This window comes from Scyliorhinus torazame, chromosome 16 (assembly GCF_047496885.1).
Source record: "Scyliorhinus torazame isolate Kashiwa2021f chromosome 16, sScyTor2.1, whole genome shotgun sequence".
NCBI lineage: Eukaryota > Metazoa > Chordata > Chondrichthyes > Carcharhiniformes > Scyliorhinidae > Scyliorhinus > Scyliorhinus torazame.
The window spans coordinates 88521264-88541349 of NC_092722.1; the positions used below are offsets into that span (position 1 = coordinate 88521264).

At 56.4% G+C, this 20086-nt stretch overlaps 1 protein-coding gene across 1 annotated transcript in view; it reads right to left on the reverse strand.

The window, feature by feature from the left end:
- LOC140392933 (complement C1r-A subcomponent-like) overlaps nt 1-20086 on the reverse strand; it is a 270575-nt gene that overhangs the window by 205724 nt on the left and 44765 nt on the right. The window contains exons 2-3 of the mRNA XM_072478713.1: nt 18676-18892; nt 923-1100 (exon numbers count right to left, since the gene is read on the reverse strand). Of these exons, the coding sequence (XP_072334814.1) occupies nt 923-1100; nt 18676-18892 (395 nt within the window). The remainder of the gene's footprint in view (nt 1-922; nt 1101-18675; nt 18893-20086) is intronic.

A 20086-nucleotide genomic window follows, 5' to 3' on the forward strand; every position in this document is an offset into this window, starting at 1 on the left:
GGAGTGAGGGGGACAGTGTGAAGGTGGGATTGAGGGGGACAGTGTGAAGGTGGGAGTGAGGGGGGTAGTGTGAAGGTGGGAGTGAGGGGGGACAGTGTGAAGGTGGGAGTGAGGGGGGACAGTGTGAAGGTGGGAGTGAGGGGGACAGTGTGAAGGTGGGAGTGAGGGGGACAGTGTGAAGGTGGGAGTGAGGGGGACAGTGTGAAGGTCGGAGTGAGGGGGGACAGTGTGAACGTGGGAGTGAGGGGGACAGTGTGAAGGTGGGAGTGAGGGGGACAGTGTGAAGGTGGGACTGAGGGGGGACCGTGTGAAGGTGGGAGTGAGGGGGACAGTGTGAAGGTGGGAGTGAGGGGCGACAGTGTGAAGTTGGGAGTGAGGGGGACAGTGTGAAGGTGGGAGTGAGGGGGACAGTGTGAATGTGGGGAGTGAGGGGGGACAGTGTGATGGTGGGAGTGAGGGGGACAGTGTGAAGGTGGGGAGTGAGGGGGACAGTGTGAAGGTGGGGAGTGAGGGGGACAGTGTGAAGGTGGGAGTGAGGGGGACAGTGTGAATGTGGGGAGTGAGGGGGGACAGTGTGATGGTGGGAGTGAGGGGGACAGTGTGAAGGTGGGGAGTGAGGGGGACAGTGTGAAGGTGGGAGTGAGGGGGACAGTGTGAATGTGGGGAGTGAGGGGGGACAGTGTGATGGTGGGAGTGAGGGGGACAGTGTGAAGGTGGGGAGTGAGGGGGACAGTGTGAAGGTGGGGAGTGAGGGGGACAGTGTGAAGGTGGGGAGTGAGGGGGGACAGTATGATGTTGGGGAGTGATGGTTACGGGGAGAATTAGTTTTTGGCGTGAAGTTTGGATAATGATATAGATAGAAGCAGGTTGAACATTTTCTGTTCTCGCTGACATTAATAGCTGATGAGCTCTGAATCCTTACCAATCGCCTCGTAATGAGCTAGGAATCCCAGATAGCGGTCCTCATTGGAAAAATCCGATTTAAAATCCAGCTTCATGGAATTTTTCTTTGAAATCACTAACTGGTGTCCGGGATAATTGCCCATGACATTGTTTCCATTCCCACAGAACTTTCCCAGTGATTTCCTTTCCGAAAATACCTGGGAGCAGAGAGGCAGACAGAGAGAGAGGCAGTAAATTCGAGAGACAGAGAATGAGAGATTGATAGAGAGAGATAGACAGAGAGAGACAGAGAGACAGACAGACAGAGAGAAAGAGACACAACAGAAAGAGAGAGAGAGATAGAGAGTCAGGGACAGAGAGAGGCAGATAGTGAGAGAGACAGAGAGAGAGACAGGGAGAGAGATAGACAGACAGAGAGACAGACATTAAGAGTCAGACAGAGGAACAAATACAGAGAGAAACACAAAGAGCGAGAGTCGGAGGGAGACAGGGGAAAGACACAGATGGGGAGAGGGAGAGAGAGTTTGAGACAGACAAGAGGGAGAGACGTACAAAGAGGCAGGGAGAGAGACAAAGAAAGAGAGACAAAGACAGAGGAAGAGGGAAAGGGCGAGGCAGGGAAAGAGAGTGAGAGAGACAGAGAGATAGAAAGTGTCAGAGAGAGGGAGAGAGACAGAGGGAGAGAGAAGCAGAGAGAGGGAGAGAGACAGACAGAGAGAGAGCAGGAGAGACAGAGAGTGAGAGACAAACAAAAAGGGAGACAAGGAAATAGGGAGAGATCCAGAGAGGGAGAACCGAAGGACATAGAGAGAGACAGAGAGTGAGACAGAGTGATGTGGACAGGGAGTGAGAAGGAGAGACAGAGAGAGAGGGAGACAGAGAGAGAGAGACGAAGCAAGACAGAGAGCGGGAGAGGCAGGGAGAGAGATAGACAAAGAGAGAGTGGGTGAGACAGAGCGACAGACAGACAGACAGGGACAGAGAGAGTGAGACAGAGAGAGAGAGAGAGACAGAGAGGCGTACAGAGATTGAGACAGAGCGAGAAAGAGAGAGAGACAGAGACGTGTACAGAGAGTGAGACACAGAGAGAGATACAGAGAGAGAGCAACAGAGAGAGATGGAGACAGAGTGAGAGAGGTACAAAGGGAGAGAAAAGAGTGACGGAGAGAGAAAGTGAAGAAAATAAAATGAATGATTTTCTTTTCATTTTACACCTGACCAAATGAACTTCACATTGATGATGTTGATGGGCACAGTTTAAAAATTAAACAAAGCGACCAGGGAAAATAATGCCACTCGCCAGCCGAATTCCATGAGTGCATCGCTCCCTCAGCACTGACCCTCCGACAGTGCGGCGCTCCCTCAGTACTGATACTCCGACAGTGCGGCGCTCCCTCAGTACTGATCCTCCGACAGTGCGGCGCTCCCTCAGGACTGACCATCCAGCAGAGCGGCCCTCCCTCGAGACTGACCCTCCGACAGTGCGGCGCTCCCTCAGTACTGATCCTCCGACAGTGCGGCACTCCCTCAGGACTGACCCTCCGACAGTGCGGCGCTCCCTAGGTACTGATCCTCCGACAGTGCGGCGCTCCCTCAGGACTGACCATCCAGCACAGCGGCACTCGCTCGAGAGTGACCCTCTGACAGTGCAGCGCTCCCTCAGTACTGATCCTCCGACAGTGCGGCACTCCCTCAGCACTGACCCTCTGACGGTGCGGCGCTCCCTCAGGACTGACCATCCAACAGTGTGGCACCCTCTCAGTACTGACCCCCTGATAGTACAACACTCCCTCAGTACAGAACATCCGACAGTGCATCACTCCCTCAGTACTGAAACTCCAACAGTGCAGCACTCCCTCAGTACTGACACTCCAACAGTGCAGCACTCCCTCAGTGCTGACCATCTGACAGTGCAGCACTCCCTCAGCACTGACCCCAAAACAGTGCAGCACTCCCTCAGTACTGACCCTCCAACAGTGCGGCACTCACTCAGTACTGACCCTCCAACAGAGCGGCACTCACTCAGTACTGACCCTCCAACAGAGCGGCACTTCCTCAGCACTGACCCTCCAACAGTGCGGCACTCCCTCAGCACTGACCCTCCAACAGAACGGCAGTCCTTCAGTACTGACCCTCCGACTGTGCGGCACTCCCGCAGCACTGACCCTCCAACAGTGCGGCACTCCCTCAGCACTGACCCTCCAACAGTGCGGCACTCACTCAGCACAACCCTCCAACATTGCGGCAGTCCTTCAGTACGGACCCTCCGACAGTGCGACACTCCCTCAGTACTGACCCTCCAACAGTGCGGGCCTCCCTCAGCCCTGACTCTCCAACAGAGCGGTTTATCTCAGCAGTGACACTCCGACAGTGCAGAATTCCCTCAGTACTGACCCTCCAGCTGTGCAGCTCTCCCTCAGAACTGACCCTCTGACAGTGCAGCACTCCCTCAGTACTGACCCTCCAAAAGTGCAGCACTCCCTCAGTACTGACACTCCAACAGTGCATCACTCCCTCAGTGCCGACCATCTGACAGTGCAGCACTCCCTCAGTACTGACACTCCAACAGTGCAGCACTCCCTCAGTGCTGACTCTCTGACAGAGCTGCATTCACTCAGTACTGACCCTTTGACAGTGCAGCCTCCCTCAGCACTGAGCCTCCAACAGAGCGGCACTCCCTCAGTACTGATCCTCCGACAGTGCGCCACTCCCTCAGTACTGACATTACAACAGAGCGGCACTCCCTCAGCACTGACCCTCCAACAGTAAGGCAGTCCCTCAGTACTGACCCTCCGACAATAAGGCAGTCCCTCAGTACTGACCCTCCGACAGTGTGGCACCCCCTCAGCACTGACCCTCCAACAGTGCGGCACTCACTCAGTACTGACCCTCCAATAGTTCGGCACTCCCTCGGCACTGACCCTCCACCAGTGTGGCACTCCCTCAGTACTGACCCTCCGACAGTGTGGCACTCCCTCATCACTGACCCTCCAACAGTAAGGCAGTCCCTCAGTACTGACCCTCCGACAGTAAGGCAGTCCCTCAGTACTGACCCTCCAACAGTGTGGCACTCCCTCAGTACTGACCCTCCAACAGTAAGGCAGTTCTTCAGTGCTGACCATCTGACAGTGCAGCACTCCCTCAGTACTGACCCTCCGACAGTGCACTACTCCCTCAGTGCTGACCCTCCGACAGTGTGGCACTCCCTCAGCACTGACCCTCCAACAGTGCAGCACTCCCTCAGTACTGACCCTCCGACAGTGCGGCACTCCCTCAGAACTGACCCTCTGACAGTGCAGCACTCCCTCAGTACTGACACTCCAACAGTGCAGCACTCCCTCAGTACTGACCCTCCAGCTGTGCAGCACTCCCTCAGAACTGACCCTCTGACAGTGCGGCACTCCCTCAGTACTGACCGTCTGACAGTGCGGCAGTCCCCCAGTACTGACCGTCTGACAGTGCAGCACTCGTTCAGCAATGAGCCTCCAACAGAGCGGAACTCCCTCAGTACTGGTCCTCCGACAGTGCGCCACTCCCTCAGTACTGACCCTCTGACAGTGCAGCACTCCCTCAGTACTGACACTCTGACAGTGCAGCACTCCCTCAGTACTGACCGTCTGACAGTGCAGCCCTCCCTCAGCACTGAGCCTCCAACAGAGCGGCACTCCCTCAGTACTGATCCTCCGACAGTGCGGCACTCCCTCAGTACTGACACTCTGACAGTGCAGCACTCCCTCAGTACTGACCGTCTGACAGTGCAGCACTCCCTCAGTACTGACCGTCTGACAGTGTGGCAATCCCTCAGCACTGACAATCCAACAGAGCGGCACTCCCTCAGTACTGACCCTCCAACAGTGCGGCACTCCCTCAGTACTGACCCTCCAACAGTGCGGCACTCACTCAATACTTACCCTCCAATAGTTCGGCACTTCCTCAGCACTGACCCTCCACCAGTGCGGCACTCCCTCAGTACTGACCCTCCGACAGCGCGGTGCTCCCTCAGCACTGACCTTTCGTCAGTGCAGTGCTCCCTCAGCCCGAACTCTCCAACAGTGCAGAATTCCCTCAGTACTGACTCTCCGATAGTGCAGAAATCCCTCAGTACTGATCCTCCAGCAGTGCAGCACTCCCTCAGTACTGATCCGCTGACAGTGCGTCACTCCCTCAGTGCTGACCATCTGACAGTGCAGCACTCCCTCAGTACTGACCCTCCGACAGTGCACTACTCCCTCAGTGCTGACCCTCCGACAGTGTGGCACTCCCTCAGCACTGACCCTCCAACAGTGCAGCACTCCCTCAGTACTGACCCTCCGACAGTGCGGCACTCCCTCAGAACTGACCCTCTGACAGTGCAGCACTCCCTCAGTACTGACACTCCAACAGTGCAGCACTCCCTCAGTACTGACCCTCCAGCTGTGCAGCACTCCCTCAGAACTGACCCTCTGACAGTGCGGCACTCCCTCAGTACTGACCGTCTGACAGTGCGGCAGTCCCCCAGTACTGACCGTCTGACAGTGCAGCACTCGTTCAGCAATGAGCCTCCAACAGAGCGGAACTCCCTCAGTACTGGTCCTCCGACAGTGCGCCACTCCCTCAGTACTGACCCTCTGACAGTGCAGCACTCCCTCAGTACTGACACTCTGACAGTGCAGCACTCCCTCAGTACTGACCGTCTGACAGTGCAGCCCTCCCTCAGCACTGAGCCTCCAACAGAGCGGCACTCCCTCAGTACTGATCCTCCGACAGTGCGGCACTCCCTCAGTACTGACACTCTGACAGTGCAGCACTCCCTCAGTACTGACCGTCTGACAGTGCAGCACTCCCTCAGTACTGACCGTCTGACAGTGTGGCAATCCCTCAGCACTGACAATCCAACAGAGCGGCACTCCCTCAGTACTGACCCTCCAACAGTGCGGCACTCCCTCAGTACTGACCCTCCAACAGTGCGGCACTCACTCAATAGTTACCCTCCAATAGTTCGGCACTTCCTCAGCACTGACCCTCCACCAGTGCGGCACTCCCTCAGTACTGACCCTCCGACAGCGCGGTGCTCCCTCAGCACTGACCTTTCGTCAGTGCAGTGCTCCCTCAGCCCGAACTCTCCAACAGTGCAGAATTCCCTCAGTACTGACTCTCCGATAGTGCAGAAATCCCTCAGTACTGATCCTCCAGCAGTGCAGCACTCCCTCAGTACTGATCCGCTGACAGTGCGTCACTCCCTCAGTGCTGACCCTCCAGCAGTGCAGCACTCCCTCAGAACTGACCCTCTGACAGTGCAGCACTCCCTCAGTACTGACCCTCTGACAGTGCCACACTCCGTCAGTACTGACCCTCCAGCAGTGTAGCACTCCCTCAGAACTGACCCTCTGACAGTGCAGCACTCCCTCAGTACTGACCCACCAGCAGTGCAGCACTCCCTCAGTATTGACCCTCCAACAGAGCGGCACTCCCTCAGTACTGACCCTCCAACAGTGAGGCAGTCCCTCAGTACTGAGCCTCCGACAGTGCGGCACTCACTCAGGACTGACCCTCCAACAGTGCGGCACTCACTCAGTACTGATCATCCGACAGTGCGCCCTCCCTCAGTACTGACACTCTGGCAGTGCAGCATTCCCTCAGTTCTGACCATCTGACAGAGCAGCACTCCCTCAGTACTGACCGTCTGACAGTGTGGCAATCCCTTAGCACTGACAATCCAATAGAGCGGCACTCCCTCAGTACTGACCCTCCAACAGTGCGGCACTCCCTCAGTACTGACCCTCCAACAGTGCGGCACTCACTCAGTACTGACCCTCCAATAGTTCGGCACTCCCTCAGCACTGACCCTCCACCAGTGCGGCACTCCCTCAGTACTGACCCTCCGACAGCGCGGTGCTCCCTCAGCACTGACCCTTCGTCAGTGCGGTCCTCCCTCAGCCCGAACTCTCCAACAGTGCAGAATTCCCTCGGTACTGACTCTCCGATAGTGCAGAAATCCCTCAGTACTGATCTTCCAGCAGTGCAGCACTCCCTCAGTACTGACCCGCTGACAGTGCGGCACTCCCTCAGTGCTGACCCTCCAGCAGTGCAGCACTCCCTCAGAACTGACCCTCTGACAGTGCAGCAATCCCTCAGTACTGACCCTCCGACAGTGTGGCACTCCCTCAGCACTGACCCTCCAACAGTGCAGCACTCCCTCAGTACTGACCCTCCGACAGTGCGGCACTCCCTCAGAACTGACCCTCTGACAGTGCAGCACTCCCTCAGTACTGACACTCCAACAGTGCAGCACTCCCTCAGTACTGACCCTCCAGCTGTGCAGCACTCCCTCAGAACTGACCCTCTGACAGTGCGGCACTCCCTCAGTACTGACCGTCTGACAGTGCGGCACTCCCCCAGTACTGACCGTCTGACAGTGCAGCACTCGTTCAGCAATGAGCCTCCAACAGAGCGGAACTCCCTCAGTACTGGTCCTCCGACAGTGCGCCACTCCCTCAGTACTGACCCTCTGACAGTGCAGCACTCCCTCAGTACTGACACTCTGACAGTGCAGCACTCCCTCAGTACTGACCGTCTGACAGTGCAGCCCTCCCTCAGCACTGAGCCTCCAACAGAGCGGCACTCCCTCAGTACTGATCCTCCGACAGTGCGGCACTCCCTCAGTACTGACACACTGACAGTGCAGCACTCCCTCAGTACTGACCGTCTGACAGTGCAGCACTCCCTCAGTACTGACCGTCTGACAGTGTGGCAATCCCTCAGCACTGACAATCCAACAGAGCGGCACTCCCTCAGTACTGACCCTCCAACAGTGCGGCACTCCCTCAGTACTGACCCTCCAACAGTGCGGCACTCACTCAATACTTACCCTTGCAATAGTTCGGCACTTCCTCAGCACTGACCCTCCACCAGTGCGGCACTCCCTCAGTACTGACCCTCCGACAGCGCGGTGCTCCCTCAGCACTGACCTTTCGTCAGTGCAGTGCTCCCTCAGCCCGAACTCTCCAACAGTGCAGAATTCCCTCAGTACTGATCCTCCAGCAGTGCAGCACTCCCTCAGTACTGATCCGCTGACAGTGCGTCACTCCCTCAGTGCTGACCCTCCAGCAGTGCAGCACTCCCTCAGAACTGACCCTCTGACAGTGCAGCACTCTCTCAGTACTGACCCTCTGACAGTGCCACACTCCGTCAGTACTGACCCTCCAGCAGTGTAGCACTCCCTCAGAACTGACCCTCTGACAGTGCAGCACTCCCTCAGTACTGACCCACCAGCAGTGCAGCACTCCCTCAGTATTGACCCTCCAACAGAGCGGCACTCCCTCAGTACTGACCCTCCAACAGTGAGGCAGTCCCTCAGTACTGAGCCTCCGACAGTGCGGCACTCACTCAGGACTGACCCTCCAACAGTGCGGCACTCACTCAGTACTGATCATCCGACAGTGCGCCCTCCCTCAGTACTGACACTCTGGCAGTGCAGCATTCCCTCAGTTCTGACCATCTGACAGAGCAGCACTCCCTCAGTACTGACCGTCTGACAGTGTGGCAATCCCTTAGCACTGACAATCCAACAGAGCGGCACTCCCTCAGTACTGACCCTCCAACAGTGCGGCACTCCCTCAGTACTGACCCTCCAACAGTGCGGCACTCACTCAGTACTGACCCTCCAATAGTTCGGCACTCCCTCAGCACTGACCCTCCACCAGTGCGGCACTCCCTCAGTACTGACCCTCCGACAGCGCGGTGCTCCCTCAGCACTGACCCTTCGTCAGTGCGGTCCTCCCTCAGCCCGAACTCTCCAACAGTGCAGAATTCCCTCGGTACTGACTCTCCGATAGTGCAGAAATCCCTCAGTACTGATCTTCCAGCAGTGCAGCACTCCCTCAGTACTGACCCGCTGACAGTGCGGCACTCCCTCAGTGCTGACCCTCCAGCAGTGCAGCACTCCCTCAGAACTGACCCTCTGACAGTGCAGCAATCCCTCAGTACTGACCCTCTGACAGTGCGGCACTTCCTCAGTACTGACCCTCCAGCAGTGTAGCACTCCCTCAGAACTGACCCTCTGACAGTGCAGCACTCCCTCAGTACTGACCCTCCAGCAGTGCAGCACTCCCTCAGAACTGACCCTCCAACAGAGCGGCACTCCCTCAGTACTGACCCTCCAACAGTGAGGCAGTCCCTCAGTACTGAGCCTCCGACAGTGCGGCACTCACTCAGGACTGACCCTCGGACAGTGCGGCACTCCCTCAGCACCGACCCTCCAACAGTGCGGCACTCACTCAGTACTGATCCTCCGACAGTGCGCCCTCCCTCAGTACTGACATTACAACAGTGCGGCACTCTCTCAGTACTGACCCTCCAACAGTAAGGCAGTCCCTCAGTTCTGACCCTCCGACAGTGTGGCACTCCCTCAGCACTGACCCTCCAATAGTGTAGCACTCCCTCAGTACTGGCACTCCAACAGTGCAGCACTCCCTCAGTACTGACACTCCAACAGTGCAGCACTCCCTCAGTGCTGACCATCTGACAGTGCAGCACTCCCTCAGTACTGACCCTCTGACAGTGCACTACTCCCTCAGTACTGACCCTCCGACAGTGTGGCACTCCCTCAGCACTGACCCTCCAACAGTGCAGCACTCCCTCAGCACTGACCCTCCAACAGTGCGGCACTCCCTCAGAACTGACCCTCTGACAGTGCAGCACTCCCTCAGTACTGACCGTCTGACAGTGCAACCCTCCCTCAGCACTGAGCCTCCAACAGAGCGGCACTCCCTCAGTACTGATCCTCCGACAGTGCGGCACTCCCTCAGTACTGACACGCTGACAGTGCAGCACTCCCTCAGTACTGACCGTCTGACAGTGCAGCACTCCCTCAGTACTGACCGTCTGACAGTGCAGCCCTCCCTCACCACTGAGCATCCAACAGAGCGGCACTCCCTCAGTACTGATCCTCCAACAGTGTGCGACTCCCTCAGTACTGACCCTCCAACAGTAAGGCAGTCTCTCAGTACTGACCCTCCGACAGTGTGGCACTCCCTCAGCACTGACAATCCAACAGAGCGGCTCTCCCTCAGTACTGACCCTCCAACAGTGCGGCACTCCCTCAGTACTGACCCTCCAACAGTGCGGCACTCCCTCAGTACTGACCCTCCGACAGTGCGGTGCTCCCTCAGCACTGACCCTTCGTCAGTGCGGTGCTCCCTCAGCCCGAACTCTCCAACAGTGCAGAATTCCCTCAGTACTGATCCTCCAGCAGTGCAGCACTCCCTCAGTACTGACCCTCTGACAGTGCGGCACTCCCTCAGTACTGACCCTCCAGCAGTGCAGCACTCCCTCAGAACTGACCCTCTGACAGTGCAGCACTCCCTCAGTACTGACCCTCCAGCAGTGCAGCACTCCCTCAGTACTGACCCTCCGACAGTGCGGCATTCCCTCAGTACTGTTCCTCCGACAGTGCAGCACTCACTCAGGACTGACCCTCGGACAGTGCGGCACTCCCTCAGCACCGACCCTCCAACAGTGCGGCACTCCCTCAGCACTGACCCTCCAACAGTGCGGCAGTCCCTCAGTACTGACCCTCCGACAGTGCGGCACTCCCTCAGCACCGACCTTCCAACAGTGCGGCAGTCCCTCAGTACTGACCCTCCGGCAGTGCGGCACTCCCTCAGCACTACCCTCCAACATTGCGGCAGTCCTTCAGTACGGACCCTCCGATAGTGCGGCACTCCCTCAGCCCTGACCCTCCAACAGAGCGATCTATCTCAGCAGTGACACTCCGACAGTGCAGAATTCCCTCAGTACTGACCCTCCAGCTGTGCAGCACTCCCTCAGTACTGACCCTCCAGCTGTGCAACACTCCCTCAGAACTGACCCTCTGACAGTGCCGCACTCCCTCAGTACTGACCCTCCAAAAGTGCAGCACTCCCTCAGTACTGACACTCCATCAGTGCATCCCTCCCTCAGTGCCGACCATCTGACAGTGCAGCACTCCCTCAGTACTGACACTCCAACAGTGCAGCACTCACTCAGTGCTGACTCTCTGACAGAGCTGCACTCACTCAGTACTGACCCTTTGACAGTGCAGCACTCCCTCAGTACTGACCGTCTGACAGTGCAGCCCTCCCTCTGCACTGAGCTTCCAACAGAGCGGCACTCCCTCAGTACTGATCCTCCGACAGTGCGCCACTCCCTCAGTACTGACATTACAACAGTGCGGCACTCCCTCAGCACTGACCCTCCAACAGTAAGGCAGTCCCTCAGTACTGACCCTCCGACAGTGTGGCACTCCCTCAGCACTGACCCTCCAACAGTGCGGCACTCACTCAGTACTGACCCTCCAATAGTTCGGCACTCCCTCAGCACTGACCCTCCACCAGTGTGGCACTCCCTCAGTACTGACCCTCCGACAGCGCGGTGCTCCCTCAGCACTGACCCTCCGTCAGTGCGGTGTTCCCTCAGCCCTAACTCTCCAACAGTGCAGAATTCCCTCATTACTGACTCTCCGATAGTGCAGAAATCCCTCAGTACTGACCCTCCAACAGTGCAGCACTCCCTCAGAACTGACCCTCTGACAGTGCAGCACTCCCTCAGTACTGACCCTCCGACAGAGAGGCACTCCCTCAGTACTGACCCTCCAACAGTGAGGCAGTCCCTCAGTACTGACCCTCCGACTGTGCGGCACTCACTCAGGACTGACCCTCGGACAGTGCGGCACTCCCTCAGTACTGACCCTCCAACAGAGCAGCAGTCCCTCAGTACTGACCCTCCGACAGTGCAGCACTCCCTCAGCACCGACCCTCTAACAGTGCGGCACTCCCTCAGCACTGACCCTCCAACAGTGCGGCAGTCCCTCAGTACTGACCGTCTGACAGTGCAACCCTCCCTCAGCACTGAGCCTCCAACAGAGCGGCACTCCCTCAGTACTGATCCTCCGACAGTGCGGCACTCGCTCTGTACTGACACGCTGACAGTGCAGCACTCCCTCAGTACTGACCGTCTGACAGTGCAGCACTCCCTCAGTACTGACCGTCTGACAGTGCAGCCCTCCCTCACCACTGAGCCTCCAACAGAGCCGCACTCCCTCAGTACTGATCCTCCAACAGTGTGCCACTCCCTCAGTACTGACCCTCCAACAGTAAGGCAGTCTCTCAGTACTGACCCTCCGACAGTGTGGCACTCCCTCAGCACTGACAATCCAACAGAGCGGCTCTCCCTCAGCACTGACCCTCCAACAGTGCGGCACTCCCTCAGTACTGACCCTCCAACAGTGCGGCACTCACTCAGTACTGACCCTCCAATAGTTCGGCACTCCCTCAGCACTGACCCTCCACCATTGCGGCACTCCCTCAGTACTGACCCTCCGACAGCGCCGTGCTCCCTCAGCACTGACCCTTCATCAGTGCGGTGCTCCCTCAGCCAGAACTCTCCAACAGTGCAGAATTCCCTCAGTACTGATCCTCCAGCAGTGCAGCACTCCCTCAGTACTGACCCGCTGACAGTGCGGCACTCCCTCAGTGCTGACCATCCAGCAGTGCAGGACTCCCTCAGAACTGACCCTCTGACAGTGCAGCACTCCCTCAGTACTGACCCTCTGACAGTGCGGCACTCCCTCAGTACTGACCCTCCAGCAGTGCAGCACTCCCTCAGAACTGGCCCTCTGACAGTGCAGCACTCCCTCAGTACTGACCCTCCAGCAGTGCAGCACTCCCTCAGTACTGACCCTCCAACAGAGCGGCACTCCTACAGTACTGACCCTCCAACAGTGAGGCAGTCCCTCAGTACTGTTCCTCCGACAGTGCAGCACTCACTCAGGACTGACCCTCGGACAATGCGGCACTCCCTCAGCACCGACCCTCCAACAGTGCGGCACTCCCTCAGCACTGACCCTCCAACATTGCGGCAGTCCTTCAGTACGGACCCTCCGATAATGCGGCACTCCCTCAGCCCTGACCCTCCAACAGAGCGGTCTATCTCAGCAGTGACACTCCGACAGTGCAGAATTCCCTCAGAACTGACCCTCCAGCTGTGCAGCACTCCCTCAGTACTGACCCTCCAGCTGTGCAACACTCCCTCAGAACTGACCCTCTGACAGTGCAGCACTCCCTCAGTACTGACCCTCCAAAAGTGCAGCACTCCCTCAGTACTGACACTCCAACAGTGCATCACTCCCTCAGTGCCGACCATCTGACAGTGCAGCACTCCCTCAGTACTGACACTCCAACAGTGCAGCACTCACTCAGTGCTGACTCTCTGACAGAGCTGCACTCACTCAGTACTGACCCTTTGACAGTGCAGCACTCCCTCAGTACTGACCGTCTGACAGTGCAGCCCTCCCTCTGCACTGAGCCTCCAACAGAGCGGCACTCCCTCAGTACTGATCCTCCGACAGTGCGCCACTCCCTCAGTACTGACATTACAACAGTGCGGCACTCCCTCAGCACTGACCCTCCAACAGTAAGGCAGTCCCTCAGTACTGACCCTCCGACAGTGTGGCACTCCCTCAGCACTGACCCTCCAACAGTGCGGCACTCACTCAGTACTGACCCTCCAATAGTTCGGCACTCCCTCAGCACTGACCCTCCACCAGTGTGGCACTCCCTCAGTACTGACCCTCCGACAGTGCGGTGCTCCCTCAGCATTGACCCTCCGTCAGTGCGGTGTTCCCTCAGCCCTAACTCTCCAACAGTGCAGAATTCCCTCAGTACTGACTCTCCGATAGTGCAGAAATCCCTCAGTACTGACCCTCCAACAGTGCAGCACTCCCTCAGAACTGACCCTCTGACAGTGCCGCACTCCCTCAGTACTGACCCTCCGACAGAGAGGCACTCCCTCAGTACTGACCCTCCAACAGTGAGGCAGTCCCTCAGTACTGACCCTCCGACAGTGCGGCACTCACTCAGGACTGACCCTCGGACAGTGCGGCACTCCCTCAGTACTGACCCTCCAACAGAGCAGCAGTCCCTCAGTACTGACCCTCCGACAGTGCAGCATTCCCTCAGCACCGACCCTCTAACAGTGCGGCACTCCCTCAGCACTGACCCTCCAACAGTGCGGCAGTCCCTCAGTACGGAACATCCAACAGTGCAGCAGTCCTTCAGTACTGATCCTCTGACAGTGCGGCACTCCCTCAGTACTGACCCTCCAGCAGTGCAGCACTCCCTCAGAACTGACCCTCTGACAGTGCAGCACTCCCTCAGTACTGACCCTCCAGCAGTGCAGCACTCCCTCAGTACTGACCCTCCAACAGAGAGGCACTCCCTCAGTACTGCCCCCCCAACAGTGAGGCACTCCCTCAGTACTGACAGGGGGGTGGGCACGGGAGCAATAGGTCAGAAGGTGAGAGCATTGAGGGAGAACTAGGGAATAGGGACAGTGTGGCTCCGAGGCAGAGCAGACAGGGAGAAGTTGCTGAACACAGCGGGTCTGGTGGCCTGAAGTGCATATGTTTTAATGCAAGAAGTATTACGGGTAAGGCAGATGAACTTAGAGCTTGGATTAGTACTTGGAACTATGATGTTGTTGCCATTACAGAGACCTGTTTGAGGGAAGGGCAGGATTGGCAGCTAAACGTTCCAGGATTTAGATGTTTCAGGCGGGATAGAGGGGGATGTAAAAGGGGAGGCGGAGTTGCGCTACTGGTTCGGGAGAACATCACAGCTGTACTGCGAGAGGAGACCTCAGAGGGCAGTGAGGCTATATGGGTAGAGATCAGGAATAAGAAGGGTGCAGTCACAATGTTGGGGGTTTACTACAGGCCTCCCAACAGCCAGCGGGAGATAGAGGAGCAGATAGGTCGATAGATTTTGGAAAAGAGTAAAAACAACAGGGTTGTGGTGAGAGACTTCAACTTCCCCAATATTGACTGAGACTCACTTAGTGCCAGGGGCTTAGACGGGGCGGAGTTTGTAAGGAGCATCCAGGAGGGCTTCTTAAAACAATATGTAGACAGTCCAACCAGGGAAGGGGCGGTACTGGACCTGGTATTGGGGAATGAGCCCGGCCAGGTGGTAGATGTTTCAGTAGGGGAGCATTTCGGTAACAGTGACCACAATTCAGTAAGTTTTAAAGTGCACTGTCAGAGGGTCAGTGCTGAGGGAGCGCCGCACTGTCAGAGGGTCAGTACTGAGGGCAGGTAGGGCAGTGGATGTTGTCTATATGGACTTCAGTAAGGCCTTTGACAAGGTCCCTCATGGTAGACTAGTACAAAAGGTGAAGTCACACGGGATCAGGGGTGAGCTGGCAAGGTGGATACAGAACTGGCTAGGCCATAGAAGGCAGAGAGTAGCAATGGAAGGATGCTTTTCTCATTGGAGGGCTGTGACCAGTAGTGTTCCACAGGGATCAGTGCTGGGACCTTTGCTCTTTGTAGTATATATAAATGATTTGGAGGAAAATGTAACTGGTCAGATTAGTAAGTTTGCAGACGACACAAAGGTTGGTGGAATTGCGGATAGCGATGAGGACTGTCGGAGGATACAGCAGGATTTAGATTGTTTGGAGACTTGGGCAGAGAGATGGCAGATGGAGTTTAATCCGGACAAATGTGAGGTAATGCATTTTGGAAGGTCTAATGCAGGCAGGGAATATACAGTGAATGGTAGAACCCTCAAGAGTATTGAAAGTCAAAGAGATCTAGGAGTACAGGTACACAGGTCATTGAAAGGGGCAACACAGGTGGAGAAGGTAGTCAAGAAGGCATACGGCATGCTTGCCTTCATTGGCCGGGGCGTTGAGTATAAGAATTGGTAAGTCATGTTGCAGCTGTATAGAACCTTAGTTAGGCCACACTTGGAGTATAGTGTTCAATTCTGGTCGCCACACTACCAGAAGGATGTGGAGGCTTTAGAGAGGGTGCAGAAGAGATTTACCAGAATGTTGCCTGGTATGGAGGGCATTAGCTATGAGGAGCGGTTGAATAAACTCAGTTTGTTCTCACTGGAACGAAGGAGGTTGAGGGGAGACCTGATAGAGGTATACAAAATTATGAGGGGCATAGACAGAGTGGATAGTCAGAGGCTTTTCCCCAGGGTAGAGGGGTCAATTACTAGGGGGCATAGGTTTAAGGTGAGAGGGGCAAGGTTTAGAGTAGATGTACGAGGCAGGTTTTTTACGCAGAGGGTAGTGGGTGCCTGGAACTCGCTACCGGAGGAGGTGGTGGAAGCAGGGACGATAGTGACATTTAAGGGGCATCTTGACAAATACATGAATAGGATGGGAATAGAGGGATACGGACCCAGGAAGTGTAGAAGATTGTAGATTAGTAGGGCAGCATGGTCGGCACGGGCTTGGAGGGCCGAAGGGCCTGTTCCTCTGCTGTATATTTCTTTGTTCTTTGTTTGTTCTTTTACCCTCCAACAGTGCGGCAGTCCCTCAGTACTGACCCTCCGACAGTGTGGCACTCCCTCAGCACTGACCCTCCAACAGTGCGGCACTCACTCAGTACTGACCCTCCAATAGAGCGCACTCCCTCAGCACTGACCCTCCACCAGTGCGGCACTCCCTCTGCACTGACCCTCCGACAGTGCGGTGCTCCCTCAGTACTGACCCTCCAGCTGTGCAGCACTCCCTCAGTACTGACCCTCCAGCTGTGCAGCACTCCCTCAGAACATTACCTCTGACAGTGCAGCACTCCCTCAGTACTGACCCTCCAAACGTGCTGCACTCCCTCAGTACTGACACTCCAACAGTGCAGCACTCCCTCAGTGCTCATCTCTGACAGAGCTGCACTCACTCAGTACTGACCCTCTGACAGTGCAGTACTCCCTCAGTAGTGAGCCTCTGACAGTGCAACACTCCCTCAGTACTGACCGTCTGACAGTGCGGCACTCCCTCAGTACTGACCGTCTGACAGTGCAGCACTCCGTCAGCACTGAGCCTCCAACAGAGCGGCCCTCCCTCAGTACTGATCCTCCGACAGTGCGCCACTCCCTCTGTACTGACCCTCCAACAGTAAGGCAGTCTCTCAGGACTGACCCTCCAACAGTGCAGCACTCCTTCAGTATGACCCTCCGACAGTACAGGTCTCCCTCAAACGTGACTCTCCAACAGTGCGGGTCTTTCTCAGCACTGACCCTCCGACAGTTCTGAATTCCCTCAGTACTGGCCCTCGGACAGTGCAGAATTCCCTCAGTACTGACCTTCCAGCAGTGCTGCACTCCCTCAGAACTGACCCTCCAATTGAGTGGCGTTCCCTCAGCTCTGATCCTCCGACAGTGCAGCACCCCCTTAGTACTGACCCTTTGACGGTGCGGCACTCCTTCAGCCCTGACCCTCCAACAGTGCGGCACTGCCTCAGAACTGGCCCTCTGACAGTGCAGCACTCCCTCAGTACTGACCCTCCGACATTGCGGGTCTTTCTCAGTACTGACCCGCCGACAGTGTAGAATTCCCTCAGTACTGACCCGCCGACAGTGTAGAATTCCCTCAGTACTGACCCGCCGACAGTGTAGAATTCCCTCAGTACTGACCCGCCGCCAGTGTAGAATTCCCTCAGTACTGACCCGCCGACAGTGCAGTACTCCCTCAGCACTGACCCTGCGGTAGTTCTGATCTCTCTCAGCACTGACCCTCCAACAGTGCAGAACTCCCTCAGCACTGACCCTCCAATAGTGCAGAACTCCCTCAGCACTGACCCTCCAACAGTGTGGCTCTCCCTCAGCATTGTCCCTCCTGCAGTGCAAAACTCCCTCACCACTGACCCTCCTACAGTGCAGAACTCCTTCAGTACTGATCTTCGTCAGTGCAGAACTCCCTCAGTACTGACCCGCCGACAATGCGCCATCCCTCAGTACTGACTCTCCGATAGTGTGGTGCTCCTTCAGTACTGACAGTCTGACAGTGTGGCACTCCCTCAGTACTGACCCTCCGATAGTTTGGTGCTCCTTCAGTACTGACCCTCTGACAGCGCAGCACTCCCTCAGTACTGACCCTCCGACAGTGTGGCACTCGCTCAGTACTGACCTTCCGATAGTGTGGCTCTCCCTCAGTACTGAACCTCTGACAGCGCAGTACTCCCTCAGTACTGACGCTCCGACAGTGTGGCACGCCCTCAGTAACAACCCTTTGACAGTGCGCTTCTGCCTCACTACTGACTCTACGACTGCATGGCATTCTCTCAGTACTGACTTTCTGACAGTGTGTCACTCCCTCAGAAATGATCCTCCGACAGTGCAGCACTCCCTAGTTTTGACACTCCAACAATGCGGCGTTCCCTCAGTACTGACCCACCAACAAGTGCAGCACTCCCTCAGAACTGCCCCTCCGACAGTGTGGCGCTCCCTCAGTACTGAGGCTCCGACAGTGCAGCGATCCGTCAGTACTGACCCTCTGACAATGCGGCACTCCCTCAGTACTGACTCTCCAACACTGTGGCACTCCCTTAGTACAGACCCTCCAACAATGTGGCAGTCCCTCAGTACTAACCCTTTGTCAGTGCGCTTCTGCCTCACTTCTGACCCTCCGACAGCATGGTACCACCTCAGTAATGACCCTCCAACACTGCAGCGCTCCTCAGTACTGACCCTCCGACATTGTGGCACTCCCTCAGTACTGACCCTCCGACAGTGCAGCGTTCCCTCAGTACTGACCCTCTGACAGTGCTGCGTTCCCCCAGTACTGACCCTCCGACAGTGCGGCACTCCCTCAGTACTGACCCTCTGACAGTGCAGCGTTCCCTCAGTACTGACCCTCCGACAGTGCGGCACACCCTCAGTACTGATCCTCTGTCAGTACAGCTCCCTCAATACTGACCCTTACATATGCTGAAACCCTCGCCCCATCCCCCCCGTTCAGCCTCACCTCCAATGAGTCGTAGATGCACCTCTGCGATGGCTCAACGTCGAAGTAGCTGAATTGCAATTGAACCCGGTAACCCTCAGGCACCTTGAGCCTCCACTCGGTCCGTGTGTCATTGGGATAGGGGTCGGGGTAGCCAGGCGAGGCGATCTCCCCAAACATGGCGTTGTCGATCGCCCCCTGTACTGAAATCTCTGCCATCAGTACCAGCAGGAGTAACCTAGGACATGCAAAATCCCTCAGTCACCAGCCAAGCAGAATGAAGAGACACCGGCGCTTCCCATGGGCACCCATTGGACCCATCACAGCTATGCTATCCCTTGAAGAATGCTATGTCAACCCAGCAAGATGCTAAATGACCCCTTTCTCTCTCACAGAATCCCAAAATGATACCGTGCAGAAGAGGCCCTTCGGCCCATCGAGTCTGCACTGGCACATGAAAGGCCCTGACCTGCCCACCTAATCTCACTTGCCAGCTCTTGGCCCATAGCCTTGAATGTTATGTCGTGTCAAGTGCTGATCCGGGTACTTTTTGAAGGGCGTGAGGAAACCTGCCTCTACCACCCTCCTAGGCAGCGCATTCCAGACCGTCACCACCCTCTGGGTAAATCCCCCCTAAACCTCCCGCCCTGACCTTGAACTTGTGTCCCTCGTAACTGACCCTTCAACTAAGGGGAACAGCTGCTCCCTATCCACCCTGCCCATGCCCCTGATAATCATGTACACCTCGATCAGGTCCCCCAGATGATGGTATTGGACTGTACCCAAAACTATTGCCCCGATTATACAGGGATGTGTGAGAATATTCCTGGAGGCTTGTTTGCTCTTTTACTCTCCCAAGCTAGGGAATGAGGCAGCCAGAGGTTTTTTTCACATTTATTCCTTTACAGGATGTTGGGTATGCTGGGTAAGTCCAAATTTTATTGCCTAACCCTCATGCCCCATGGGAAGTTGACAGAGAGCCGCCATTTTGAACCAACGTTCTCCATCTGGTGAACGTAGTTAGGAAGGGATTCTGACCCAGCGGCAGGAAGGAACGGCTGATATATTTCCTGGGACGGTGTGTGGGGCTTGGTGAGGAACTTACATGTGGTGGATGTTCCCCATGTGTCTGCTGCCCCCCTTGTCCTTCTGGATGGTAAAGGTGGTGGGTTTGGAACGTGATGTTGAAGAGGCCTTGGTGAGTTACTGCAGCGCGCCTTGTAGACGGTACACATGGCTGCCACTGTGCGTCGGTGGTGGAGGGAGTGAATTCTTGTGGTTAGTGTGTCGACCAAGCTTTGTCCTGGATGTTGTTGAGCTTCTCAAGTGTTCTTAGCAGCTGCTCTTATCCAGGCAAGTGGGGAGCATTCCATCACACTGCTGACTTGTGCCTTGTAGATAGTGGACAAGCTTTGGGGGGAGTCAGGAGGTG